Source organism: Thamnophis sirtalis, unplaced genomic scaffold, assembly GCF_051295495.1.
Source record: "Thamnophis sirtalis isolate CommonGarterSnake01/CBP01778 unplaced genomic scaffold, rThaSir2_p1.2 scaffold_4, whole genome shotgun sequence".
NCBI lineage: Eukaryota > Metazoa > Chordata > Lepidosauria > Squamata > Natricidae > Thamnophis > Thamnophis sirtalis.
The window spans coordinates 23,322,191-23,350,122 of record NW_028261384.1 but is presented as its reverse complement, the minus strand read 5'-3'; the positions used below and the strand labels follow the sequence as shown (position 1 = coordinate 23,350,122).

At 43.8% G+C, this 27,932-nt stretch overlaps 1 protein-coding gene across 1 annotated transcript in view; it reads right to left on the bottom strand.

Annotated features, from left to right (window-relative positions):
- Window positions 1-8,535, bottom strand: part of PRTFDC1 (phosphoribosyl transferase domain containing 1) — a 61,600-nt gene extending 53,065 nt beyond the window's left edge. Inside the window, exons 1-2 of the mRNA XM_087712607.1 lie at window positions 8,409-8,535; window positions 1,128-1,234 (exon numbers count right to left, since the gene is read on the bottom strand). Coding sequence (XP_087568733.1) covers window positions 1,128-1,234; window positions 8,409-8,474 — 173 coding nt within the window. The 5' untranslated portion in view covers window positions 8,475-8,535. The remainder of the gene's footprint in view (window positions 1-1,127; window positions 1,235-8,408) is intronic.
- Between the last annotated feature and the right edge of the window lie 19,397 nt (window positions 8,536-27,932).

Below are 27,932 nucleotides of genomic sequence, written 5' to 3'. Positions count from 1 at the left end.
TACTAATTGGCCAAAAAAAAACACCCTTGGCTGGAATATGCCCTAAGCTCACTGACTCAGATCTAAGAAGTTTTATGGCACAAACAAACATTCTTGAGGGTACACAAGAACAAAATCAAATTAAAAGATGGAAAAGGAGACCACTGAACAAAGAATAATATTAAAGGAAAATATGGATGAAGGATCTGACCTCCATTATATTACGTAGAGGACTCTGAATAGGTTGAGAGGAGTGCCTAAATGTAAAATTAATATACTCAATATACTAATATATTCAAGGGGAAGCTCTCAGCAGATAATATCACATTATGTAATTATGGAAAGGTGGGTAGTCAAGGCTATGGTTTTCCCAGTTGCAATGTATGGCTGTGAAAGTTGGACCATAAGAAAGGCTGAATGCCAAAGAATTGAGACCTTTGAACTATGGTGCTGGAGAAGACTCTTGTGAGTTACTTGGACTCCAAGGCGATCAAGCCGGTCAGTCCTAAAGGAGATTAATGACTGCACTTTAGAAGGCCAGATCCTTAAAATGAAACTCAAATACTTTGGTCACCCAATGAGAAGGAAGGACTCACTGGAGAAGAGCCTAATGCTGGGAAAGATTGAGGGCAAAAGAAGGGGATGACAGAGAATGAGGTGGCTGGATGGAGGCACCAAGGCAGTAGGCATGAGTTTAAATGGACTCCAGAGGATGGTAAAGGACAGGAAGGCCTGGAGAAATGTTGTCCATGGGGTCATGATGGGTGAGACACGACTTTGCAACTAATAACAAATATAATTATGGGGAGATACAGAGTCCGGCTGGCATATTAGCTACTATCAGAAACATGTGCTGAAAATGACTTATTTTTGGCCAACAACAAAGCCAAGAAGGTGGCTTAATTCTGGCAATTTAAAGTTTGATCTAGACATGGAAGAAGAAATTTCTTTGGAATTTAGCCACTCCTCTAGGGAAATTCTGAATGACAGAAATGAAGAGAGACTTATAAAGAGACTTCTTCGAGCTATCTGCTGAAAGGACAAAAATGAAAATGGACAAGTAAAACAAAACTATGATTAGTTATTGAAGGATTGTACATGTAGAAAATATAAATCATAGGTTTTAAATTCACCAAAGTTTTTTTTACCTGTCAACAATGATCCCATGGGGTATGAGCACATAGTCAAGATCTCCACAGTAATGCTGTGGATACGTAAACAGATCCAAGTTATATCCTGGCCAATCATCTGAAATCTGGAAGCAGATATAGGTTGATTAAAATAAACATTTCTGTATTGCACTGCAAATATGTTACCACACTTATCTAAGAAGCAGACGTTTAAATATGGAGAATGAGGTAATAAGGAGAATGGAAGATATCAAAATCTTGTTGCTGCTGGCATGTTGGGTATCATCTGCCAGTGAATTCACTGCCTAGAATTTTTGGAAATTTGTGCAACTATTATAAAGCAACCAAGGCAGAGGAAATATATTTAAATCAGGGGTGAAATTCAGCAGGTTTTGGAGAACCGGTAGCGGAAATTTTGAGTAGTTCGGGGAACCGGCAAATACCACCTCTGGCTGGCCCCGGAGTGGGGTAGGAATGAGGATTTTGTAATATCTTTCCCCTGCCACGCCCACCAAGCCACAGCCACAGAACTGGTAGTAAAAAAAATTGAATGTCATCGCTGATCTAAATGAATTAATCAAAAAATCAAGCAACACAAAGAAAAACAGGGGCTTCAAATTCTTGTACATCAAAAGGTAATGATAGTTTTGCTTAGTTTTATGTGGAAATCCAGTTGCTATCGCTTATTAATAAGCTATGCTTAAAAGGAAACCATGGCTGAACAGAATGGATGGCAACAATTGTGCTAGGATCTATTAAGACCTGCTGTCTGCTCACAAAATGGCCTCTACCTCCTCAAAATTTGATTCTAATTCATTTTTGTAACTGTTAAGTTGAACCACACAGACAAATCTTACATAATTTTGGCATTCTTAATTTTGATGATTCTAGAACTTCCAGGGGAAGATGGTATCCATGGTCAGACTGCCTTGGCCTCATTTCAGCACAACATACTGGGATCACATTAGTCTTGATAGTTGATGATTCTTTAAATAGTTTTACAAGAATACAGAATACCATTTCTAACCTTCAAGTGTTGATATGTGCCTAAAAGTATTGTAAACTACTACGGGAACTTCCAAACTTGGATAAATTTCCTCTGAACAGCTTTCATTAAAGATGTTGGCAAGAAACATCTTCCAGTTCATCTGGACAAAAATTCAAGATTAGCATGCCACTTCGTCCAGAATTCTGAGAATGTGGAAAACAATCCACAAAAGTTTATGGCATAATTTTTCACGATTCGTGGTTTTTTAGACAGCTCCCCAAGTCAAAATTTAGGCTGGTCATATCTGCAAAGGATTGCAGCATATTGATTGTACAGCAACAAATGTGCCTATAAATCCAATCCCCAAGCACCCTAAGATCACATTATATCTTTCTGACAAAAGAGCCTATTTTCTGCAGGTTTTTTTTTTCAAAGTAGGTTTTAATGAGAATTGAACGTTAAGGCTTATGGAGGCAAATCATTTGCCCTTCAGATCAAAAATGACTTCCATGTCTAACGTACAGATCTTGAATTTCTCAGTTGTCTTTAATAAAAGTATTAGCTAGCCCTGGTCCAACCCTGCATAGCCCAGTGGTCAGTGAACATTGACTGAAATGTTACTGGATTAATCCCATTAGAAGCCCTACAGATGGTCTGAAAGTTGCATTGTGATAGCTGACCATTTGGGGCCATTTCTCAAGGAAGATTTATGGGTGGAATGTAAGCAGTTTGCTTCCCCCAGTCCTCTATCCTTAAATCTCAATCCTAAAAAGGAAGAATTCTGCTCCTCTTCCGCTCAGAGAACTCCTACAACCTTTTACAAGGTCACTTGGCCTTGATCCTTCAAAACTGCCTACCCTTTTTCTAAAGCAAACCAGGCTGTACTCCTAAAATAAGCATAGGGGTAGCATTGTGAGTACAAGAAATTTTGCATCTTTATTAAGACAAGCTGTTTTTGTAATCTTAACATTATGTGTAACATCCTGATTTAGTCATACTTAAATTACTGATTTAATGAGTCTATTCTAAATATGTTTAACCCAAGAGTCAACCCTATATAATTGTTTTGTGTCTGTGGAATACGAAAATAGGAGTAATATTCCTGTATTTTCTTTTAGATTTCACTATAAGGGGAACATATATTCTCAGAGACATTCATAGTATATTAAATAATATAATATAACAATAATATAATATAATATAATATAATATAATATAATATAATATAATATAAATGTAATGTAATGTAAAGCCAGATTCACTTAACAGCTATGTTACTAATATAAATGTAATGTAATGTAATGTAACGTAATGTAACGTAATATAATATTAATATAACAAACAAAGTCAGTAGGGAAGCCAGATTCACTTAATAACTATGTTACTAATTTAACAACTGCAGCAGGGGTGGGATTCTAACGGTTTGGGTGAACTGGTACCTTCAACGATCAGCTGGGAGTGAACTGGTTCGCCCCAACAATCAGATGGGCCCAGCTGCTTGCCCATGCTATTTTCTACTTTCTTGCTATTTTAAGTTTATCTTCTCAGCTGATTTGCGCAGCAGAGCAGATTGCCGTACGAATCAGCTGTGTTACTCCTCCGAAGAAACCAGGAAGTGAAGATTTCTTCAAATTGTGCACATGCACATAGCGCGCCTTAGGCACGGGTGCACGCACACAAATTGCGTGATCACCGCACCGGTTGTTAAACTGGGAGGGTCCCACCACAGAACTGCAATATGTATGTATGTATGTATGTATGTATGTATGTATGTATGTATGTATGTATGTATGTATGTATGTATAAAGTCACAACCCCTGGTATACCCAAATATGGGAGGAAGTTCACTGCTTCCATTCTCTGTCCATCGGCTCGTCATAAGAAATCATCCAGACAGAAACCCAATATTTTTATTGTTGCCTTTGTTACATTTGTGTTGTATTTGTGCTGATAAATAAATAAAGGGAGACTAGTATAGATCTATTTCAAGCTATTTAGCTCTCATCAGCTAGCCATACCCTTACTTAGCACAGGTTTAATCCCAGTAAGGGTATGGCTAGCTGATGAGAGATAAATAGCTTGAAATAGATCTATACTAGTCTCCCTTTATTTATTTATCAGCACAAATACTATATATGTCATGTTTTTTAAAAAAGATACTTTTGCTCTAGTATACAAATCTATTATATAACTTATAAGAATATTCATTTATCTTACTGAGCTAAATATGCATGAGAAAATTGTCAATGATGTGATCAGGGAGTAGTACAGAAAAAGAATAATAGCCCCTATTTCCTAAATGAGATTACTACAGCAACTAAAGAGATTTCTAGCTTGCTTTTGGAATGATTACCTCGCTCTCTTCCTATTAAGGTGATGTTCTTAAAATTAATATACAGCTATGAAACAGAACATAAAAATTGAACGCAACTTCAAAAAATTAGAACCAACAGAACAGAAACCATAAAAAGGAAATTCCACTGCATTTATATACAGTAAGAGTGGCAAGGACTGAAGCTTGCAAGGATACAATACAAATATACGCAGATTGCTTTATATTTCAAGGCAAACTATCCTGTGTTTAAACCATGGTTTATTGCCTAAACTGTTCATAATCTGCTCTTCTCAATATGATGGCAAGAGCTTGCAGATAGATCCTCCTACTCAAGATGTAGGCTAGAAATTTGTCAATATTTTTGTGGAAAATTTTCCAGGCATTTGGTTTGATTTCAAAATTGGATGAATATGGCTTTCCGGATGATTATTCTAAAAAAGAGAGAAGGAGCAATTTCATGATTGTTTCTGGTTGTTTCCAATCAATAGGCTAGAGAAGCTACAGAAAACTGAAACAAAGTGATAGGTTGCTGGGTTAAAAAGTGTATTGTGCCTAAAAACACTACTAAACTTCCATTACCAATAATCATCAAAATACAATTGTTCATTTAGTGACCAAATTTACAATGGCACTGAAAACCATTGCAGCATCTCTGTGATCAAATCAGATGCTTGGCAACTGTCATATATTTCTGACAACTCCAGTGTCCTGGGGTCATGGGTTCCACCACAAATGCGCGCACAACAAAAGCGTGCCTGACTAAACCGCGGTGTCTAAAGCGCAGTGACAAAACTGCGCGACGAATGAGCGACGAATTAGCCCTAAAGCGTGTCGACAAAAGCGCGCCGACAGAAGCGCGCTGTAACGTAACCCTAAACCTAACCCTAAACCTTACCTTAAATTAAATCGCGCTTCTGTCGGCGCGCTGTTGTCAGCGCGCTTTTGACATTGCGGTTTTAGCGCCGCGGTGTTGTCGGCGCGCTTATGACGTTTGCGCTTTTGTCGGGTCACGGGGGTCATGTAATCATCTTTTGTGACCTTCTGACTAGCAAAGTCAATGGGGAAGCAAGATTCAGGAAACATTCAGTTACTAACTTAACAATTGTAATGATTTACTAAACAACCAAGGCAAAAAAAAAGAAAGGATTGTAAAATGGGGCAAAATTAACAAATGTCCTGCTTAGCAGTGGAAATTTTGGACTCAATTCAGGGGTGAAATGTTACCGGTTTGGATTGGTTCGCCCGAATCGGTACCATTTTTTTTTTTACTACGATTTAGAAATCGTGCAGCATAGCTGATTGTAGCACAGCTGATCATCGGAATTACCAGTTTGCCCAAACAGGTAGCATTTTTACTACTGGTTTGGGCGAACTGTTAGTTCCGACGATCAGCTCCTACAGTGCGCATGCACACGAAGCGAACTGGTAGCAGATTTCAGAGCATTTCACTCCGGGCTCAATTGTGATTATAAGTCAAGAATTATCCATATTTGAATCTGGGGCTTCCCAGTCCTATTACTATTTCCCTAGAATTATTACACAGACACTTAAGAAGGCTACAGTGTACTTCTCAAGTATATATTTTGGGTAAAAAACCCCTCAGACTTAAAGATGAATTATCATCCTCTACCTTATATTTTAATGCCAAAATAACATATTACTAAAGCTAGAATATAGTTCTGTGTCTACAGAATATTCGCCTAGAAGCAACTCCTGCTGTGTGCAGTGAGGCTTATTTAGAAGTGCACATAGGACTGATCTGTTCTGTCAACAAATCAGTCAGGCGCTTTAAAATTTCTATCAAAATAGAAGTATATAATAATTTTTTTTGTGTAATGTAAAGTTTAAAGTATATACATTTCAGAGCAAAAGGTTTGCACAGCACAATTAGTCCCAAGCAGTATACAGATAATCATTAACTTACAACCACAATCAACCCCAAAATTTGTTACTAAGTGAGACAGTTGTTAAGTGAGTTTTGCCTCATTTCATGACCTTTAATATCGCAGTTAAATGAATAACTGTAGATTACAATTTGGTAACATGGTTGTGAAGGTTGGGAGGTTGCAAATGATGATCAAATGACTCCATGACATGGCAATCATCATGAATAGTTGGAAAGCATTCAAATTTTGTTCACATGATCAAGGGGATCATAAGTCACTTTTTTCAGTGCCACTGTAACTTCAAACAATCACTAAATAAATGGTTGCAAGTAGAGGACTATTTGTATCTTAGAAGAGACTTTTTTTTAAACAAAAAAACCCCAAGATTTTTCTGAAGTAAAAAATTCTACAACTGCTTCTTCTGATCTGGCTACTTTTATAATTTAAAGCATGTGACAGTACAATTTCACACCTAGTAGCCATATTAAAAGAAGGTTCAATCCTTGACAGTATTTCGTCCATAATTTCCATTGCTAAGCAAGAGAGTTAAGTGAGTTGCACCCAATTTACAACCTTTTCCCATGGTTGTTAAATGAATCATAGTAGTTGTTAAGTGAGTCACATGATCATTAAGAAAATCTATTTTCTCCTATTTATTTTACAAGTTGGAAACAGGCTGGGAAAGTTTCAAACGGCAATCACAAAGCCCTGGGATCCTGAAAAAAATCATAAATACATGCTGGTTGCTAAGTGCCCAAATTTTGATCACATGACCATGGGGATACAGATATAAGTGTAAGGAGTATTCACACGTCACTTTTTTCAGGGCAACTGTAAGTTCAAACAGTTGCTAAATGAATGATAATAAGGCAAGGAATACTGTAAAGATGTATTTGAGTCAAATTTTATTCCTGCCTACACTGCGGTTTTCTGAGCAGTATTATAAAAGTGTATTCATTTAGGAAGTTTTCAAACAATTAATATCCCTGATATTCTCCCCTCCAAGTACAACCCAGCCCATATCTGCATTGGTAGTTAATATCCTGCATTCATAAGGGTGCTTATTTTTAAATAAACACATATGCAATTTAGTATGAGATTCATGTGTTCAGGTGGCAGCCATATTTATTATTTAAAAAGTCAAAGTATCACTGAATATTAAATCAATTATGGTACTAAAGCTATAATGCCCTTTTATAAGCATCTTCTTAAGAACCTCCAAATCATTTCCCTAAAGAACAGTACAATCCTCCACCCACCTCTTTCTTAAGATAGGATTGGTTTATTCAGGTCAATCATTGTAATGAATTAGTGAGGGGAAACGCACCTAAGAATGATTCCACCTCTTTTTTTTTCATAAGCGTTGTACCAATTACGCAAGAGGACAACACTACATCACGTGTAACTTCTCCAGTTCGGGGGGCGGGGGGGGGCGGAATGGAAGCTGTGCAAATAAACCCTCTACCAGAACTGATGCGATTAAAGTGATTTAGTGTGATGCCTGAATGCAGATCCTGAATGCGTGGCTTTTAAGGGACGGGAGGGGGGAGGTGACGTGTCTCTGCTGTCCTTGTATTCCAAATCATATTCACTTATGGAGGGAATCGGTGATTTTCCTGCCCACAAGATGATCGTGTTACACTCAATTAGGAAGAGGATCGCTCTGTGCTGTGCTGTCGTTAAAAGTCTGCAACCCCAGGCTATCTATTTCTCCGAGAGAAAAGCCACACCGCCTTCCATGGCTGGGTGGCGAGCAATGCAATTGTTAAAAACCTGCGTCCCCCACTCGTGGCAAGGAACTTATTCCCAGCGCGCGGCTTCGTAGCTCCTTTTGCTTTCATTCTGGGTACCCTAACGATGAAATACTAGAAAATCCCCCGGGTGATCTAAGCTACCGACCGAGGCGGGAGAAGGCAGAAGATGAAGTCTAGGAAGGAGGGGGGGGAGGGTCAGGTGAGCGAAGCGTGGTCGGGTGGATGTCAGGGTGCTGAAGGGACTGGGAGGGGAGCCGGCCTGGCTATCGCGCCTGCAAGTGCAGCTATATTGCGGCAGGCCGATCCGGGAGTGGGGAGGGGGGAGTTTTCATTTACCACGACCCCTCGGCCGCTGCTTCTCGGCGCCTCTGCCACGCTAGTCCTGCCGCTCAGCCCCGCCATCTTCACAAGGGGCTGGACAAAGCCTTGAGGAGGGAGAACCGAGAGGCGAGGAGGAGGGGGAGGAAAACGTGAACGCAGAGCCCGGCCTCCTTTCTCGCTCCGATCGGATGTGGTGAGCCGTAGGAGGAGAAGGCAGCGCGGCGGCGGCGCCGCGCTCAGGCTGGAGGAAAGAAGAAGCTATTGCCAAGCCAACCGACCCGGGGGAGGGAAATCAGTGCAGCAGCTCCTAGTTACTTGGGTGCAATGTTCCCCCCTTCTCGGTCCCCGGCCGAGCTCCGTAGCTCACGCTTGGCTCGCCTCTTCCTCCATCGGGGGATGAGGTAGAACCAAAACCGGCTTCTGAGGGGGGAGGGGGAGGTCTCTTCCCGGCGAAGCCCCGTTTCTAATCACGTTTGAGCCGGGATTAAATTTGCCTAGTCTCCTATTCCGCGGCCCCTCTTCTCGCCTTCCTAGAAACGGATGGGCGTATGGAGTGGCAAAGGCTGGTTCGTTGAATAAACCACAGGTGGAATAGATCTTTGGCCTTGTACACCTAGCCTCGCTGGACAAATTGCATTTCACTATAGTGCTGAGTTATAGCATGGTTTGTTTGGCGTTGACTTTCAGCATACAGCAAGCCACAGTCTAGCTTTAGAAGTATTTAGAATAACGGAAGGGACCTTGAAGATCTTCTAGTCCAACCCCCTGCTTAGGCAGGAAACCCTACACCACTTTAGACAAATGGTTCTCCTGTGTGCTGCTTGAGGAATCCAAGCATGGGTTAACTTTGTCCATTAGCCTAGAGACTGAGTTATGTAAATTGGTGACCATGCCTCCTCTGACTGGATGGGTCAGTTTTTTTAACTCAGTCCAGCCAGAAGAGACTTATTCCAATTTTCTCCAGACTAATGAGACAAATTTAGGATTTTTCTTGGATTCTTCAAGGGTTTGTCCTGCCTTTTGACTTAATTTGCCTTCTAAGGGAGAGGCGGCAGCTTGCTGCCTGCCCAGTCCTTTGTGTCTTGTTCCTCCGAAAAGGACTTTTACTGCCGTTGCAAAGTTGCATCGGAGGCTTAGTGCCTGGCTCCGGGAGCCGTTGGAATGGGGGCTTTGTGGCAAGCGCCTGAGGCGTTTGAGCTTGGTGTATTGCAGCCACGCGGATTTGTTGCCGCCAGCCCGATAACTGCGCCTTGCGCTTCTCTGCCGCGTTGGAGCCCGGAGGACGTCCGCAGTTCGCGGCGTGGCTTAGCCAGAGATTTCTGAGAGGGGTTTTTTTCCCGCCGTTTGCGGCGCGGTCCACCTTGCCTCTTCATTGCCGTTCGTGCTGGAAGAGCGCCGCTGCCGCCACCAAAGCGCTCCACTTTGTAGGCGCCTCAGAGAGGCTTACCGGCTGAATCGGCAATTTAAATTAGGCGCCTGAGGTTGCGGTCGCCATTTTGGGGCCATTTTTCGGCGCATGCGCATTAGGCAACCTAGCTACGAGCGTTGCTGCTCTCGGCGCCTGGAAGTCTGCTGACTCATCGGCCGCCCATTTCCCTCACTTCGGCCCTGGTTGTTCGAGTGGGAGGACCGTTCTATTGCAGCTCCTGCTGACCATGTGGCCTGTGCTCAATCGTGTAGTAAAGCCTGTGCTTTGTGTGCCCTTTGAGTCTTTTCACCTCTATTCTTACAATGGCTGACCAATCCACCTCAGGAGATACAGTAGAGCCTTTGGCAGATAGCCAGCATTCTACCCAAGCGGGGGTTAGCTCGAGGCCTGGCAGAGCCGCCTCTAGGACCACCAGTCAGAGGCCCAGGGAGGCATCCGGGGCTCCGGATAAGGCCCATAAAAAGAAAGACAAGTCTAAGGCAGCAACTAAGTCCTCTGGGGAGGGAAGAACTTCCCCCCCAGCGTTATTGCCTCAACGTGTTTCCCCAGCCTCAGTTAACCCAAGCTTGGATTCCCCTTGCAGCACACATAAAAGGACCGTTCAGGTAAGTCAACGGTCGATATCCAGTATCTTTAAAACGTCCAGTGTTGGAGCATTCACAACTTCTGGATTTAATTGTTCTAACTGTCAGGAAATTTCTCTTTAGTTGTAAATTGCTTCTTTCCTTGATTAGTTTCTACCCATTGCTTTTTGTCCTACCCTCAGGTGCTTTGGAGAATAGCTTGACTCCCTCTTCTTTGTGGCAGCCCCTCAGAGCTTTTGTCTTACTCTATTGGTTCAGCTAGCCTTGCTAATGGCCTGTCTTAAACTGGCCTAAGTCAAACTAAGCCAAGCAGAGAGGTCATTACATTCTGTAAAACTTTACAACTTCTTAGCATTCCCTTAAAGAAGATGAAATATAAGACCCTCTGATGAGTCCCAAATAAAAGTTTACTCACTTTTATTCTTTTGCTACAATAATAGGACAAGTGAGCCAGTTCCAATCCCTGGCAGTTCTATATGTAAATATAAATGGAGTGACATTCTTTGGATTCTCAGAATGTATTTTGTCCAACTTCCTGGAGAGGGGGAATTGAATAAGAATGTTTGCCTTGTGTCTGTAGCTCAAATGGTTTTTATTATGACATTTTTTCCTCTATAATCAGCAATACTGATGACCTTCATGAAATAATACACATCTGTTTTAAATGGAATGAGAGCCGCTTTGCTAGATGCTTCATTGTGTCTGAAGTAGAGAAAAGAAGCCTTTGCAATTATAATCAATATTGTAATCCTTATAATAAAAGAAGCTATTCCATAAGGATCGATGGCTGCGTGCTTTCAAATCAGTGTTGACTCTCAGCAATCACATAGATTTTTTTCCTTGAATGATCTCCCAATTTAGCCCTTCATGTCTTCCAACAATTTTGCTGTAACTGAGTCCATCCACCTTGCTGCTAGCTATTGCCTTCTTTTGTTTTACTCATTTCTCAGTATCCTAGATTTCTCAAGAAAGCTAGCTTTTCATATAATATGTTCAAAATATGATCATTTGAACCTGGTTATATGGTCCTTGAGTGAAAATTCTGGATTGTTTTGTCCCAGTATCGATTGTACTTTCTGTCATGAGTTTCAAAGCCCTCTAGGTAGAATTATTCAGATTCATTTTGGATTCAGACTCACCATAGCTGAAGCCTGTGGTTGATGTACACGCACACTAAACTCCATAAATGTGTCTTCTCCGATTTTAACTTAGGTGAGTTCGTAATTTACAAACTTGGGTTTATGATTTAGTAGTTTGCTTGAAACTGGCCAATTGACCTTCACTGAACAAAATGTGATTAAATAAAGATGGCCTAATGCAATGTATGAACCAGGATACAGTAGTCCTCAACTTATGACCGTTTGTTCAGCGACCATTCAAAATTATGATAGCTCTGAATATAGGGACTTACGATCTTTGCCTGAAGTTGCAACTATTGCACTGCTCCCATGGTCATGTGAATAAAATGTATGCACTTGGCAATCAGCTCCCCTTATATCTGACTGCAAGGACAGTGCATTCTCCCTGCCTTTCTCCTTCCTCCCATCATGCCTCATTGGGTCTTTACAGGTCTTGGGCCTGCTTCCTACCTTACTGGTTCCTGCACTCTCATCCTACATATCTTTTGGAAGTAGCTGTTCCACTGTTCAGCTCCCTCTGCATGCAACATCCCTGAAGGGGGTGCTATTTTGGGAGAAGCTGTAATTAATCTCTTGTTGGGGAAGGAGACTAGGCCACTGTGTTTTTTGGCCTTCCTGGAGGCCACATAGTGCTGTTCTGGAAGCAGGTCTCTTTTGTGAGCAACCACAATTCATTGCGGCCTTTCCAAAATGGTTCCTGCTTCTAAGATGGCATCACGCGGCCTCCATTGTCTAGGAGGAAGGCCTCCTGGTGGAGTAGCTGCAAGGACCTTGTGGGACAGAAAAGGAGGCCCATGGCCTTTGGAATGGCTAAGTAAGCCTAAGGCCTAAAGCTAGGAGAGGGAAGCAGATCATGGGGTGCCTCAGGGAGTAGGGGAGGTATTGGGATTCCCATGACAAGACATGTGTAAAGTGGATGGTACTGTAGTATAGGATTGGGCCTATGCCTCCTAGGGCTCCCCACACCTGAGGCACTCTGTGCTCTGCTTATTGACCCACACAATGACTTAATGACTGCATCAGGAAGAATAGGGATAGGAGTCATTAAGCTAGGCAATTGTGAGCATCTCACTTAGTAACCATCAAGCTTGTGACTGTAATTGACATTCCATTATGGTTGTAAGTAGAGGACCACCTGTATATACTTTCTGATGATTAAAGGTTTACAATAGTTTCAAGTTAATTAGAATTTGTATGCCGCCCACTCCCATAGGGACTCTAGGCGGCTCACAACAGACAAGAAACATTTAATTTAAAAAAAAATAGAGATAAAAAAAATACAGTATTAAAATTCATGTCACCCATTCCATCTAAGTGGGGCTGGATATCAATCAACAGCCCCAGGCCTGCCGGAACAGCCAGGTCTTGAAGGCTTTACGGAAGGCCGGGAGAGTAGTAAGGGTCCGGATCTCTGCAGGTAGATCGTTCCACAGAGCCAGCGCAGCAACAGAGAAGGCCCTCCCCCGGGGAGTCACCAGCTGGCATTGACAGTAGAATAGAATGGAATAGAATAGAATAGAATACAGCTGGAACAGAATTTTGAGGTCTTCTAGTCCAACCCCTTGCTCAAGCAGGACAAACTATACTGTTGTGTCCGTTGTCCCACGGACGTGCCCACGCACAGGACACTCCTGATTGGCTGAGCTATCGGCAGCTGAAGCAGGAAAATGTGGCTCGCTGATTGGTTGCCATTTGACAGCTGCTCATATGTAAAGCGCTTCAAATGGAGGCTGCCTCTCTTGTTGCCATTGCCATTCGTAGCCTGACTTATTGGTTGTAATCCAATAAAAGGATGTGTTACTGTTAGCCGAGCTATGTCACCTCAGTCCCTGTCCACCCAGTCATCCTCCAGAATACTGGCAATGAAGGTGGGATCAAGGTTGAGGTAATAGCTGAAGCCACCCAGAGAGAGCGAGAGAGCTGAGGCACGTTCGAGACGAATGCTGCCTCCCGTCACTAAACTGTAACTCACTGTGAGGCAAAATTTATATTTTTTCCTGTCCTTTTAAGGATGGCGGTGTTAGCCACGTTCTCGGCTTTCAGCCCAGCAACGGAGACATAGACACTTATCTAGAGCGTTTTCATTGCTTTTTAGAAGCCAATGACCTGACTGAGCTGTCCAGCAGCCGTAAGAGAGCCTGGTTTTTGAGCTTTTGCTGCCAAGAAATCTTCGGAACGGCTAGGACTCTGGTCGCACTGCAACCTGTTCATTCTGTGCTGTGGGAGACCTTGCTGTCAAAATTGAAGACTCATTACTCCCCGACCCCGTCTCGGATTGCCCACCATTTTGCGTTCAGGCAGAAAGAAGGCAAAATTGTAATTGATTACATGACTGCTTTAAGAGCAGCCACCTTAAATTGCAATTTTAATAATTTAGAGGATTCCCTTCTGGAGCTGTTAGTGTGCGGCATTAATGATCTCCGGCTGCAATGCCGTTTGATCGCATGCACCAAGTTGAACCTACAGACAGCTTTAGATGAAGCTGGGGCATCGGAAATGGCCTGCAACCATCCACTAGTGTCAGCCGCCCAGAAGTGGTGCACTATGACAATGAGGTAGACACCCAGGACTCATCCAGATTCGATTCTGAGGTGAGCCGTGTTAAAGCACCTGCAGACAGGCATAGGAAGAAAAAGGTTGCGAAGAAATCACCTTGTAATGATTGTGGCGGAAACCATGTCAGAGCTAACTGTAATTTTAGGTCCGCTATTTGCTGCCGTTGTGGCAAGAGGACCTTGCTAAAGTGTGCAAATCGCGCTCCCCAACGAGGGAACAGATGGTGGAGAGATCCAGAGGCAAAAGAATGCCTGCGCGCATGTCAAGCTGCGTGAAGTTGCTTTGCAATTTTCAAAGACTGCATTCCCCCTGAGGTCTCTGTCAGCCAAGCCCAAGTGAGTTCGGATAAGAAGATTTATATTAAGGTGTTCCTGGCAGGTGCTCCTTGTTAGATGGAAATTGACACTGGTTCCACACGTTCCATAATAGTCTGGAACACCCTTAAGACCTTAAGACCAACCATTTCAAAGAAACACCTATATTCGTGTGCCATCAACCTGCAAGATTATCTGGGCAATCCCATTCCTATCGTGGGAACTGGGAACTTCAAGGTAGCCAGCCCCCAATTCCAAGGCAGTCTGCTTCTCATCGTGTTAAAAGGCAGCCTGCCTACCCTGCTTGGCCTGGACTTGTTCATCTCTTTGGGGCTTGCAGTTTCCAGTATCTACTCAACCACCACCAATGACTTCAGATGCCTGCAGAAAGAATTTGTTGACATCTTCACTGACTCTTTGGGTAAATATAAGGGAAGTCCTATATCTTTACATTTAGATCCCCAGGTAGCCCCAATTCGGCTTAAACCACGCAGGATACCTTTAGCACTTTATCCTAAGGTTGACGCTGAGTTAGATAAACTGATTGCCTAAGGTATTTTGGAACCTGTGGACCATGCACGTTGGGAAACGCCAATAGTGATGCCAATCAAACCAGACGGGTCTATTAGAGTGTGCGGAGATTTTAAATGCACTCTAAACAGAGCTTTGCAAGCACATCCCTATCCCGTTCCGGTGCTCCAGCAACTACTTCACACTTTAGGACAGAGCACTCTCTTTGCCAAGTTAGACTTGGCTCAAGCGTACCAGCAGCTCCCTGTGGACAATGCCACAGCAGATGCACAGACAATAGTAACACATCAGGAAGCATTCAAGTGCAGGCGATTACAATTTGGTGTTTGTGTAACCCCAGGGATTTTTCAGAACTCGATGGAGCGGCTGCTCCATGCAATTCCTTGGTTATACCCTATTTTGATGATGTTTTAGTGGCGGCTAAAAATTAGGCTGACCTCCAGAAGTTCCGTTTAATTTTAACACAATTGGGAGTTGTCACAATGGTTTGGGCCTCTGCTGTAGCGCCATCTACAAGCAATTGTTGGTATGCCTGCACCAGGCCAATTTTGTGAAAACTTTTCCGGGGCCTAATGAATGAAGGAGGTACTGTACAATGGGTACAGGGTAGGCGCTTTGTTGTAGCACCTTATTTATTGTGCACTTGTAGTCTGCGCAGATGCGGACAGACATGTCAGATTTGACAGGTGTCACTATAGGGGTCTCCCAGCGTGCGTGATCAACCGGCACTAGGATTCCCTGGCCTATGAGCTTGTCAATTTCCCTGTCAATTTTAGGCCGGAGAGCAAAAGGCACTCTCCTGGGTTTTAGCCTAATTGGGGCTATATTGGGGTCCAAACTAAAGGAAATTGGAGTTCCCACATACTTACCCAGACCGGTGCCGAAGATATCCTTGAATGCCTTAAAGATGGCTTCAGCGCTGTCATCTTTCAAAGCATTGATGCCGGTACCTTCTAGGGCCAGGGCTTGGAACCAATCTAGCCCTAGGATGCTCTGCAGGTTGCCATTGACCACTGTCACTGGGAGTTTCCCGCTGAACTGCTTGAACTTCACCTGGAAGGTGCCTTGCCCACGATGGGGACCTGGTTTCCCTGGTAATCACGTAGGCGGATGTCAGGGGTATGTAGATGCTACTTCTTTAGGCTAGGGATAGCCTGCTTTAGGGTAGACCATGGCATGATGGTCAGTGATGACCCGGTGTCGATCTCCATCTCAAATGGAGAGTCCTCGATGAGGACTGTGACCCTCAGCTTTTTTGGCCTCCTGGTGCAGACTTGGGCGATTGACATATGGTAGGTGACTCTATTGTTGCCCTCTGAGTGCCATGGTGGCTTCTGCCAGGGCCCTTGGTTGGGCCTCTGTTGGCGGTTTGATGCGCTTCTAAACTGCCAGGTAGTAGCAGGGAATTCACTCTGGCACACCTTGGCGATGTGCCCCATTCGCTCGCAGCGATGGCAGGTTGCGTTGCGGAAATGGCAAGCTGATCTGGCATGGTCTCCTCTGAGCTAGTGCAAGGTGGGAGACATGGTTTAAATTTGCGCGCTGACTGGGCTCGGCTACTGCCCATGCAGCAGCTTTCATCTTCCTCACCTTCTGAGCTCTCGGGCTCTGCAGCCTTGCGATGTACACATGTACTCTTTCGCGCGTCTTATCGAATGCTTTGGCACTGCAGAGTCTCAGTAGATTTGATGGCTGATTCAAATGCCCTGGCCACGTCCAAGGCGATCTGCAGAGTGAAGTTAGATTTAGCAAGTAACCTCCTCTGTAGGGTAATGTCTCACACGCCGCAAATTATGTGGTCCAGAATCAGCTCGTCCAGGTTTTGGAATTCGCAGTAGCAATAGCAATAGCAGTTAGACTTATATACTGCTTCATAGGGCTTTCAGCCCTCTCTAAGCGGTTTACAGAGTCAGCATATCGCCCCCACAGTCTGGGTCCTCATTTCACCCACCTCGGAAAGATGGAAGGCTGAGTCAACCTTGAGCTGGTGAGATTAGAACCACTGAACTGCAGATAACAGTCAGCTGAAGTGGCCTGCAGTACTGCACCCTAACCACTGCGCCACCTCTTCCTTGCGAAACGCCACAATGTACTCATTAATCGACTCACCCTCTTTCTGATTCCTGATGATAAACTCATGCTGGCGAACGTGCTTGGACGGTTTGGGGGCATAATGGGTCCTCAGCATTTGCTGAAGCACGGACCATTTCATTTCCTTTCATTTTATTTGTCTTGTATGCCGCCCACTCCCGGAGGACTCCGGGCGGCTCACAACAGACAAGGGAAAGGGGATAAATAGACAAGACAACATTTTTTTAAAAAGGCGCAACATTCACAATTTCTGTGGGGCTGGGTATTTCACAAGCCCCCTGGCCTGCTGGAGCAGCCAGGACTTGGTGGCTTTGCGGAAGGCCAGGAGGGTAGTAAGGGTCCGGATCTCCACGGGTAGGTCATTCCAGAGGGCTGGAGCTGCAACAGAGAAGGCTCTCCCCCGGGGAGTCGCCAGCCGACATTGGCTGGCAGATGGAATCTGGAGGAGGCCTAACCTGTGAGATCTTATCGGTCTGAGGGACCAGGCAACTGATTGCAGCGGTGTCGGTTCAAAGAGGTCTTTCACCATCTCAAACACTTCCCGGCCACAGTATCCGAGGAACATGTTCTTCTTTCAGCCTTCAGAAAGGCCCATGAGGTTGTTTGCCTCGAGGAAGCAGTCAAAATCGTAGCATGTACGATTCCCAGTGCTCGGTGACTGGATCATACAGAGTCAGTGGGGTGTGCATGGCCATTTTGTATTCTGAGGGTGTTTTGAGTTTGCTGCTCAAAAATGGCTGCTCGAAGCCGCGCTGAGCTTCGGGCTGGATGTACTTGCTGGATTGCTGTGCTCTTTTTGGTTCACCAAGTTGCCTTCCAATCCCATCCTTGTCGCCAATGTTAGATTGGGTAATGGATAGGCACACACAGGCTTAACAGCTCTTTATTAAGTACAACAAGTAAGAACAATCCAGCGAAGGTTGAGTCTGACAGCAGCCCTTTTATAGGGAGCTGTCAGACCCTTCGACCAATAAGATTAAACCTCTGTTCCCGCCAGAACAGAGGACCTTGGTGGAAACCACTGTAGTGAGAACAAGTATCTAACAGTTTTTGAAGGCAGACTATTCCACTATATAATTCCACTATTCCAACCTTTTTGACTTTGTGCAATTGGGGATGTGGAAATATGTGCATGCACACACACACACATACTTGCCTGCCTCTTCCATGGCACGATTCCAGGATTCGGTCCGGGAACTGGTGACCTGTGGTCTAGAGCACTTCTCCTACAATCCAAATACAGCATTGAAATCTTGAGGGCTTAGAAGGGATACCTTGGGGATATGATAGTTTTATGGAACCAAGTACTGTATATACTCAAGTATAAGCCTAGTTTTTCAGCCCACTTTTTGGGCTGAAAAAAGCCGCCTCGGCTTATACTCGAGTCAGTGAAAAATTTGCCCAAAATGGAGGAGAAAAAGGGGCGGGGCCATGCCGCTGGGTGACGCTCGTGAATGGCCCAGCGCCCCTGTGAGTTTCCCCTCCCTCTGTGTCAGTTTGCCGCGCAGCGTGCACCGCACCATCCCCCCTCCTCACGTTCTAATGTAATGCAGGGCTATCTTACGATTCCCCTTCCTCCCCCTCCTGCCGCTCTGCAACGATGTCCCACCTCCTCCTTGTTATGGCAAGCAGCCACATAGCGATGTCCCACCTCCTCTGGTACAGTGATCCAATGATAGGAATCACTGTGCCGTGTGTCATAGGAGGCGGGACATCATCATCACAGCAGGACATCAGCATCATGAGGTGAGTGAAGTATTTCATTGAATACACCGGTATTGTGTGATAATAATTTGTTATGCAGAGCAAATTTTTACAATGGCTACTGTATATTTAATGGGCACAGGCAGGCTGTATATGTTATTCAATGGGCAATGGCATTATTGGTATCTATTTTTATTTTTGAAATTTATTGGTAGCTGCTGCATTTCCCACCCTAGGCTTATACTCGAGTCAATAACTTTTCCAGTTTTTTGTGGTAAAATTAGGTGTCTCGGCTTATATTCGGGTCGGCCTATACTCGAGTATATACGGTATGGCAAATGAGATAATTTTATACTTTTCTCTGCAGCATTGGGAACTCGGAGACATACAGTGACATTGAATGAGAACTAATAAAAGGAACTTATAGTTCAGAAAGGTTTATCATATTTCAACTTTTTTGGGAGGGGAGATCCCAGTCAGGATAGTACTGTGAACTATTTTATAAAATGCATGTTTAATATGCCAAATGTATTGATGTTGCCCTCTCCAAACTTCAAACACTACTGGATAGATACAGTTAAGCATTAATATCCAAGGGTAGTACTGGTAGCATATGCTTGCCTCAAAGACTCAACTAAGCATATTTAACAGCAAATAATTCATTAGATCAGTTATATTTCCGGGACTGAATCAGGGTTGCTACTCTGGAAACATTAAGTTCAAACCCAAAAATCTATTCTAATAATGAACAAGAACTAGTATATGGAGCTGAAACAATATTTCAAAAATAATTATTAAATCTTGTACTCTTGGAGTAACATATAATTTCAGAGCAGCCTTTGCTAAATTTTTGAGTGACCCAGCTAATAGTGTATGCTTGTCTCAAAAAGGACACCAAGTCTATCATGATTAAAGTAGCTTGCCCTTCCAAATGTTAAATCTACCTACAAACAAAAACCAAAATTCTATAAGACAAATGTACCAGATGTTGACCTGAAAATAGTGTGAGTGTCTTATAGAATTTTGTTTATCCATGCTTAAACATGAATAATAGCATAATTTGATTTGCTTGCTGGTCTTATTGGCTTAAACCAAAAAAAATTCTAAATATTGAATGAATATTGGGACTAGAACAGTGTTTCAGCATCAAAACATTATGTAATTATAAACCATTGGCCATTATGAAATTAAAAATCTGGCATTTATAGGTCAGTGTGGTTATAAAATCAAAATTTGCTATGAAAGAACATTTGTTTGTAAAATGTGATATTGAATGAAACAGGATAAACTGGATATGTCTAGTTTAATGAAAAGAAGGACTAGGGAAGACATGATAGCAGTGTTCCAATATCTCAGGGGTTGCAACAAAGAAGAGGGAGTCAAACTATTCTCCAAGGCACCTGAGGGTAGAACAAGAAGCAATGGGTGGAAACTAATCAAGGAGAGAAGCAACTTAGAACTGAGGAGAAATTAATCAGTGGAACAGCTTGCCTCCAGAAGTTGTGAATGCCCCAACATTGGAAGTCTTTAAGAAGATGTTGGATAACCATTTATCTGGAACGGTATGGAGTTTCCTGCCTAAGCAGGGGGTTGGACTAGAAGACCTCCAAGGTCCCTTCCAACTCTGTTATTGTATTGTATTGACTGAAAATTGGGACTATATCAGTGTTTCAGCATCAAAACATGTAATTATAAATCATTGGCCATTATGAAATTAAAAATATTTTTGAACCAATGTTGGTTATAAAAGAAAAATTATCTGATACTTAAACTAGCATTTGCTATGAAAGAACATTTTATTTGTAAAATCTGTGATTTTGAGTGAAACTGACTGAAAATTGGAACTAAAGCAGTGTTTCAGCATTAAAATATTTTGCAATTAGAAACCATTGGCCATTATGAAATTAAAAATCTGATATTTATAGGCTATAAAATCCTATATAAAATATATATAATGTTGGTTATAAAATCAAAATTCTCTGCCACTTAAATCAAGTTTTGCTACGAAAGAATATCTGTTTGTAAGACCAATGATAGTTTTAGTTTTGGATTGTTTTATTTTGAAACTATCTAAAACTTTATGCTATTTAGTAGACCACTCAGCCCCCATAATGCTTCCTCTGGTGCTTTGGGGCCATATGGCCATATGTTTGCTATCTGTTCTCCCCTTCTGCCCATCAATCAGGAGCCTTTCCTTGAACCATGGGGAACCATTGCTTGAATCTTTCCTGATATGTCCATTGCTACTATTGCTACTATAAACAAATCCTAGATATGTCCAAGGACATTTTTCTCTACCAGAGAATTATTGCCGTGAAAACAGGATATTGCAACAAAAAATTAGACGTGGTTATCTTAATTAAACTGTTGAATTACTTTGAAACAAAACAGAACAAATTCACGGAGATAAGCTATGCTGTCTACCATGACAGCTGTATATTATCACCAAAAACAAAGGTAGCATGCCTTAAATAGTACAGGTAAATGGAAAACGGCCACTACCCTAATATCCCTGCAGCCATGACTGCATTTTCTTTATTGCCCCTATTTTCATTGTTTTGTAGGAACGCTTGATCTAGCTTTTATATGAATTGTTTATAAATTATAGTTATGTGTTATACTAGTTATACATTTGTAATTATAGCACATTAAAGCTATTTGAGAACATGTTTGTTCCAGAATTGTGATACTCTATATAAACTTTATTATTGTACGTATATACACAGTATACACACACAATGAAATTCACGTGACATCCAGAGACCAGCCCAACACACACGACAATCCCTATACACACCCTCACTCATCAAAACTGGTGCAGGATTTGATGAGGCATTCCCTATTTTGACTACTTGTTGTCTATTTGACAAGAACACAGCTATCCATTTGTGCAGGGATCCGGAAATGCTGTAAGAGTTTAGTTTTAACAGTAGTTTGTTGTGAACCACTGAATCAAAGGCTTTGCAGAAGTTGATGTAAAATTCATCTATTGCTTTACCTTGGTTGAGTTGTGCAGTCCATATGTTTTTGCAGTGTAGGAGATGCAGATTATAGGACAATTTTTTTCTGAAACCAAACTTGTTTGTCTTTAAATGGAGGGTAATGGATTGGTTTATGATTGATTCCATGACTTTGCAGGTGATGAACAGTTAGATTGGTCTGTAATTTTCAACTAGGGGTCTCCTATTTTGAAGATAGGGATAACCATGTCTAATGACCATAGGTTGGGCAAGGAGCTGGATCTGAAGGATATTTCATAGATTATGCTTAGAGGTTTGGCTATGGCAGTGGAAAGCTTTTTCAAGAAGTAGGCACATAACCCATCAGGGCCAATGAATAGGGGTGGTTTTAGGTTGTGTAGTGCTTTTTTCAATACTATCTTCAGTAAATTCACATTCTGCCTTTATCTGGTGGCATAAGGTTTTGTAGTGGCTTTTAAAGTTAGTTACATAGCCAGTTTTGTTTTTTCGCCAGAGATTTTTGGGGGGATTGAAGCTTCCTTATTGTTATGGATAAATTGTTTTTTTCTGGTTTGGGGGGTTACTAATAGTACATATAATTTAATGACTTTTTTTTGACTTCGAGTAAAGAAGTGTTAGAATGGTCTTCAGTAGTAATACAGTCATTGAACAGAATGTGCCAATCAATAGATGAGAGGTTGGCAACTATGAGATCATAGTTGGCTTTTTTAAAGTTATACTTTAGGGTTTCATCGTTATGATTCTCTTTGTAAAGACATAAATTGAGACAAAAGTCAATCATGCTGTGGTCACTGTTGGAAAAGTGTTCTTTTATTTGTAGACTATAAATTGAATTTAAAGTGTTGCAGAAGATGAGATCAAGGCAGTTGTTGAGTCTGGTGTTGTTTGTTACTAATTGATCCAGTCCCAGAGTAGTGACGGCATTGTACAGGGTTGCATGCTAAGAGGTAAATTGAGGTCACCAAGAAAGATGAAGGGGTGTGGGCATATATTCTGCTTGTACTTTCCATTAGATGTTTTAGTTTGATTCATTTGAATTTTGGTTTACTATTTTATTATATTTGTATTGTACCTTTAACCCCCAAAAGATGTTTCCAAAATACAGATAGTACGCAAGTACATACACACTGAATTTGAGTAAATTTAGCCTTTTCTATTGCTATGCCAGTCCAGTGGGACCTAGCATTTCTATTAGATTTTTGAAACATGCTTTCTCCAGTGCACTGCTCGGAGAGTCCAATGCTGGGTTAACGCAGCCTATCTGCCCTTGGACTGAATGATGTTTGAATGAAGATAAGAGGTCGGAAAAGGTGTGCCAGAAGACACACATGGCGTCTGCCTGGGCCATTAAGGTATCCACCTCTGCTTCATTTTTTATTAGGGCCACCTTATTTTCGCTGCGACAACTCAGATCTCGGCCGCCCCCCAAGAAGGCTAGATGGCGCCATGAGCTCACCAAAATTATAACTGCTGTCGAGTACTCGGCAGATGCCACCTTGACAGCGGCCAAATTCTCATCCAGGGCCCTCGCCTCCAATATCACCTCACGCCGTCTCCTATGGCTTAGACATTGGCAAGCTGAAATGAAAGCCAAATGGAAGCTGGCATCAGCCCCATTTAAGGGAAGCCTTCTTTTCGGGGAGGCTCTGGACAAGTTTGTCACCGAAACTAAGGACAAATGCAAAATCCTCCCCGCTACTCTTAAAAGGGGTGACCATAAAGGGGCGGGGTCCTTTCGTAAGAGACCTTACAGGAGTCAGGAAGCAGGGCAATCTTCTCACCCTTCTTCCTACCAGAGACCCTTTCAGGCAGGGGGGGATAGGCACCAGGACAGATCTTCCTTCGGTTCTCGTGCCAACCAATCCCAGTCTTCCTTTCGGAGACCATTCCGAGGAGGCGGAAACAACAGTAGTAGCTCCCGACCCTTTCGTAAAGGGAAGTGACGGTCGCAGGGATCCTCCCATCGGGGGTCGGCTGCGGCTGTTTGCTGACAGGTGGGAGGAGATAACATCGGACAAGTGGGTCCTCAACACCATTCGGAGGGGCCTTGTCCTGGACTTTCTAACCTTCCCCGAGAGGAAGTTTCTTCGCTGCCCTACCCCCAGGAACCCAGAGAAGAGGGAGCGTATGAGAGCAGAAATGCACCATCTCCTAGAGATAGAGGCGATAGAGCCAGTCCCCAGGGACCAGCAGGGGAGGGGCTTCTACTCTATCCTCTTCCTTGTGCCCAAGAGCTCAGGGGAGTGGAAGGCCATCTTGGCCCTCAAGAGCCTGAATTAGCATCTGGCTTACAAGAGGTTCAAGATGCAGTCACTCCATTGCATCCTGGACTGTGTAAGGGAGGGGAACCTATTGACCTCAATAGATCTCGAAGAGGCCTACCTGCATGTCCCCATCCATGTGGCCCACAGGCGGTTCCTGAGGTTCTGTTCGGAAGGGAAGCATTGTCAATACAGGGCGCTTCCCTTCGGGCTATCATCTGCGCCCAGAACATTTACCAAAATACTGGCAGTGCTAGCGGCTCACCTCCGCAATCATCTGGTTCGTCTGGAATGTTATTTGGACAATATAATTATTCATTCTCTCACCACCAAGCAGGCACACCGCAATGTTTCTCTAACTGTGCAGACTCAGGAGCATCTTGGCTTCTCTGTCAACATGGAGAAGAGCCAGTTCCGGCCGTCCACCTGTATATAGCACCTGGGTGCAGTCATCAACTCCACCTCCTGCCAGGTATTTCTTTCTCCAGACCGGCTGTCTAACCTGAGACGCAGAGTGAAACACTGCAGCCTTGCCAGGTCAGTACCAATCATCCAGCTGTCCCAGCTCTTGGGGATAATGATATCGTGTCTGAAGGTGGTTCCCTGGGAGTTGCAGTGGTTCCTGCTGCCAATGCAGAGGGCCAAGATCAGCAATTCACACAGGCGCGTTCGGCTCCCGCGGAAGGTGATCCGATCTCTGGCATGGTGGAGATCCAAGGCAGTCAAGAAGGAGCCAGAAAGACTAGTTGTCACCATGGACGCCAGTCTCCTGGGGTGGGGCACCCATTGTCAGGGTCACCTAGCCCAAGGCCAGTGGACTCAGAGGGAGGCTGCTCACAGCATCAATTGGCTGGAACTGAGGGCAGCTCGCCTCGCACTGCGAAGGTTCTCCGCTCTCGTAAAAGGGGCTCATGTACTGTTAATGACAGACAATGTGGCGACCAAAGCACATATAAACCGGCAGGGGGGCACTCGATCAAAGGCCCTCATGCTCGAGGCAGAAGCTCTGGGCAGGTGGGCGGAACGTCATCTGGCTTCTCTCAGTGCAGATCACATCTCCGGCATCAGCAACCGGGAAGCAGACTGGCTGAGCCGCCAACGCATCGACCACTCGGAGTGGCGCCTGCACCCGGACCTGTTCCAGCAGATCGTGAGGAGATTCGGCAAACCGCAAGTAGACCTGTTTGCCACACACAACAACACACATCTCCCACGCTTCTTCAGTCGCTACCACTCGCCCCTGGCGGAGGGAACAAATGCACTGAGGTCCATGTGGCCTCAGGGACTGCTGTATGCCTTCCCTCCACTTCCGCTCATTCCTCAGGTGGTGAACAAGCTCTTGGCCGAAAAGGCAGATCTCATCTTGGTGGCTCCCTTCTGGCCCAGAAGGCCCTGGTATGTAGACCTGGTCAGTCTCTCAGTTCAGAGACCGTGGCGAATCCCTCAAGACCAAATTTCCCTCAGCCAGGGGGCCATCAGCCATCCGGAGCCCCAGTGGCTACAGTTAGCCGTTTGGCACTTGAGGGGGAGCTCCTGAGGAAGCAGAAGTTCTCTGACCAGGTCATTCGAACGATACAAGCGTCCAGGAGGCCTTCTACTACTAGAATCTACGATGCCACCTGGGCTGCATTCTCACAGTGGTGCAAGACTAGAGACATAGAGGCCTCATCAGCCTTGATTCCTCAAACCCTAGACTTCTTGCAGGAGGGTGTAGATAAAGGACTTGCTGTTAGCACCCTTAGATGTCAGGTTGCAGCGCTGTCCACTATCCTGGCTAGGGGCTCCTCCCGTTCTCTGAGTCAACATCCTCAGATCAAGAGCTTTCATAAGGGAGCTGTGAACATCAGCCCTCCAGATGTTCACCGGTATCCGTCATGGGACCTTCCATTCTTGCTTAAGGCTCTGACGAAAGCCTCATTTGAACCTTTGCGCACGACCAGTCTACGCCACCTTACCATCAAAACTGCTTTCCTGGTGGCTATTACATCTGCACACAGGGTATCCGAGCTGGCAGCTCTTTCTGTCAGGGAGGATCTGTGCGTAGTTCATCCGGACAGAGTAATTCTGAGACTTGATCCGTCCTTTACTCCGAAAATTAACTCTGTTTCACAGGACTCAAGAGATTATTTTGTCCAACTTCTGTCCCCATCCTTCTCACCCTAAGGAACATGAGTGGGACAAGTTGGATGTGAGACGAGCCGTGCGCACGTATGTAAAGAGAACAAAAGACTTCAGAGGCGCTCTTTGTCTCCTTCCTCCCTGCGTCTCTGGGCCACAAAGTCTCCTCACACACAGTGGGTCATTGGTTATGCGCTTGCATAAAGCTGGCATATGAGCACCAGGGCAAGACTGCTCCAAGCCGGGTCACCGCACACTCCACTAGGAGCGCAGCAACTTCTGCAGCCTGAGCGACACAGGCTTCTATTCTTGACATTTGTAGAGCGGCCACGTGGGCCTCTCCCATGGCTTTCATTAAAAACTATAAGATTGACACCTTTGCCTCAGCCTCAGCCTCGTTTGGCAGAAGAGTATTACAACGAGTGGCTGAACTGTCAAAGGCTCCGGTGCTTCCCCACCCTGGGACACAATAGCTTGGGCATGTCCCAGCATTGGACTCTCCGAGTAGTGCACTGGAGAAAGACCGTTGGCTTACCTGAACGGTCGTTCTCGGGGCACTGCGAGGAGAGTCCAAACCTGCCCGGGGTGTTTATTATCTTACACGATGTGACTGTATTGACTGTAACTGATTACAGGACTGTCTCCTTCGTTTTCAAACTGAGCATGCAGAGGCAAAGGGAGGCGTGATCAACAGAAAAACATCACTCAGTCCAAGGGCAGATAGGCTGTGTTAACCCAGCATTGGACTCTCCTCGCAGTGCCCCGAGAATGACCGTTCAGGTAAGCCAACGGTCTTTCTACAGAATTTCTGTGGATGATTTTGACTTTTACGGGTAGTCTTCAGTTTACAACAAGTGGTACCAGAATTTTCAAGGTGATGGCTAAGGACTTGTGCCCAATTTTACAACCTTTTTGTCATGATTGTTAAGAAAATCTCTGCATTTGTTAGTGAATCATGTAACTGTTAAGCAAATTTGACTTCCCCCCTATTGATTTTGTCGGTACCCAGCTGGGAAGATGGCAAATGGCAGTCACATGACTTCAAGATGCTACAACCATATAAAGACTAGTTACTTAGTGGCCAAATTTTGATCAAATGGCCATGGGTTGCTGTAATACTTGTAAGTGCAAGGGTTCCCCTCACATATATGTACTAGTCGTTCCTGACTCTAGGGGGTGGTGCTGATCTCCATTTCAATGCCGAAGAACCAGCGCATCCGAAGATGTCTCCGTGGTCATGTGGCCAGCATGACTAAACGCTGAAGGCACATGAAACATTGTTACCTTCCTACCAAGGTGATCTCTATTTTTCTACCTGCATTTTTAGGTGCTTTCAAGCTGCTAGGTTAGCAGAAGTTGGGACAAGTAACGGGAACATACTCCATTATGTGGCACTAGGAATTCGAACTGCCAACTTTTCTGATCGACAGGCTCAGCAGCTTAGCCACTGAGTCACTGCATCTCTATTAAGGGCGGACAACAAATCACCTTTTTCAATGCCATTGTAATTTGCCAAACTAATGGTTATAAGTTGAGGACTACCTGTAATTTTAATTATTAATTTTACTTGTTTTAATTGTTTTTAGTTTTGGTAGTTTACAGTAAAAGCAAACACAAAAATTAAGTGTCTGCATACAAAGCTAAATAAAACAAACGCTAATGATTTGAAAACTAAATACTTCACGGAATAACTTGGCACTTTAATGAATATTTATCACTATTAACTGTCTGGTAAATCATTCCTATCTGCTATTATTTTTCATCCTCTTTGAATCATAAAGACACTGGAAACCTTGAAAGGCTTTTTAAAAATAGCATACAGCCAGTAAAA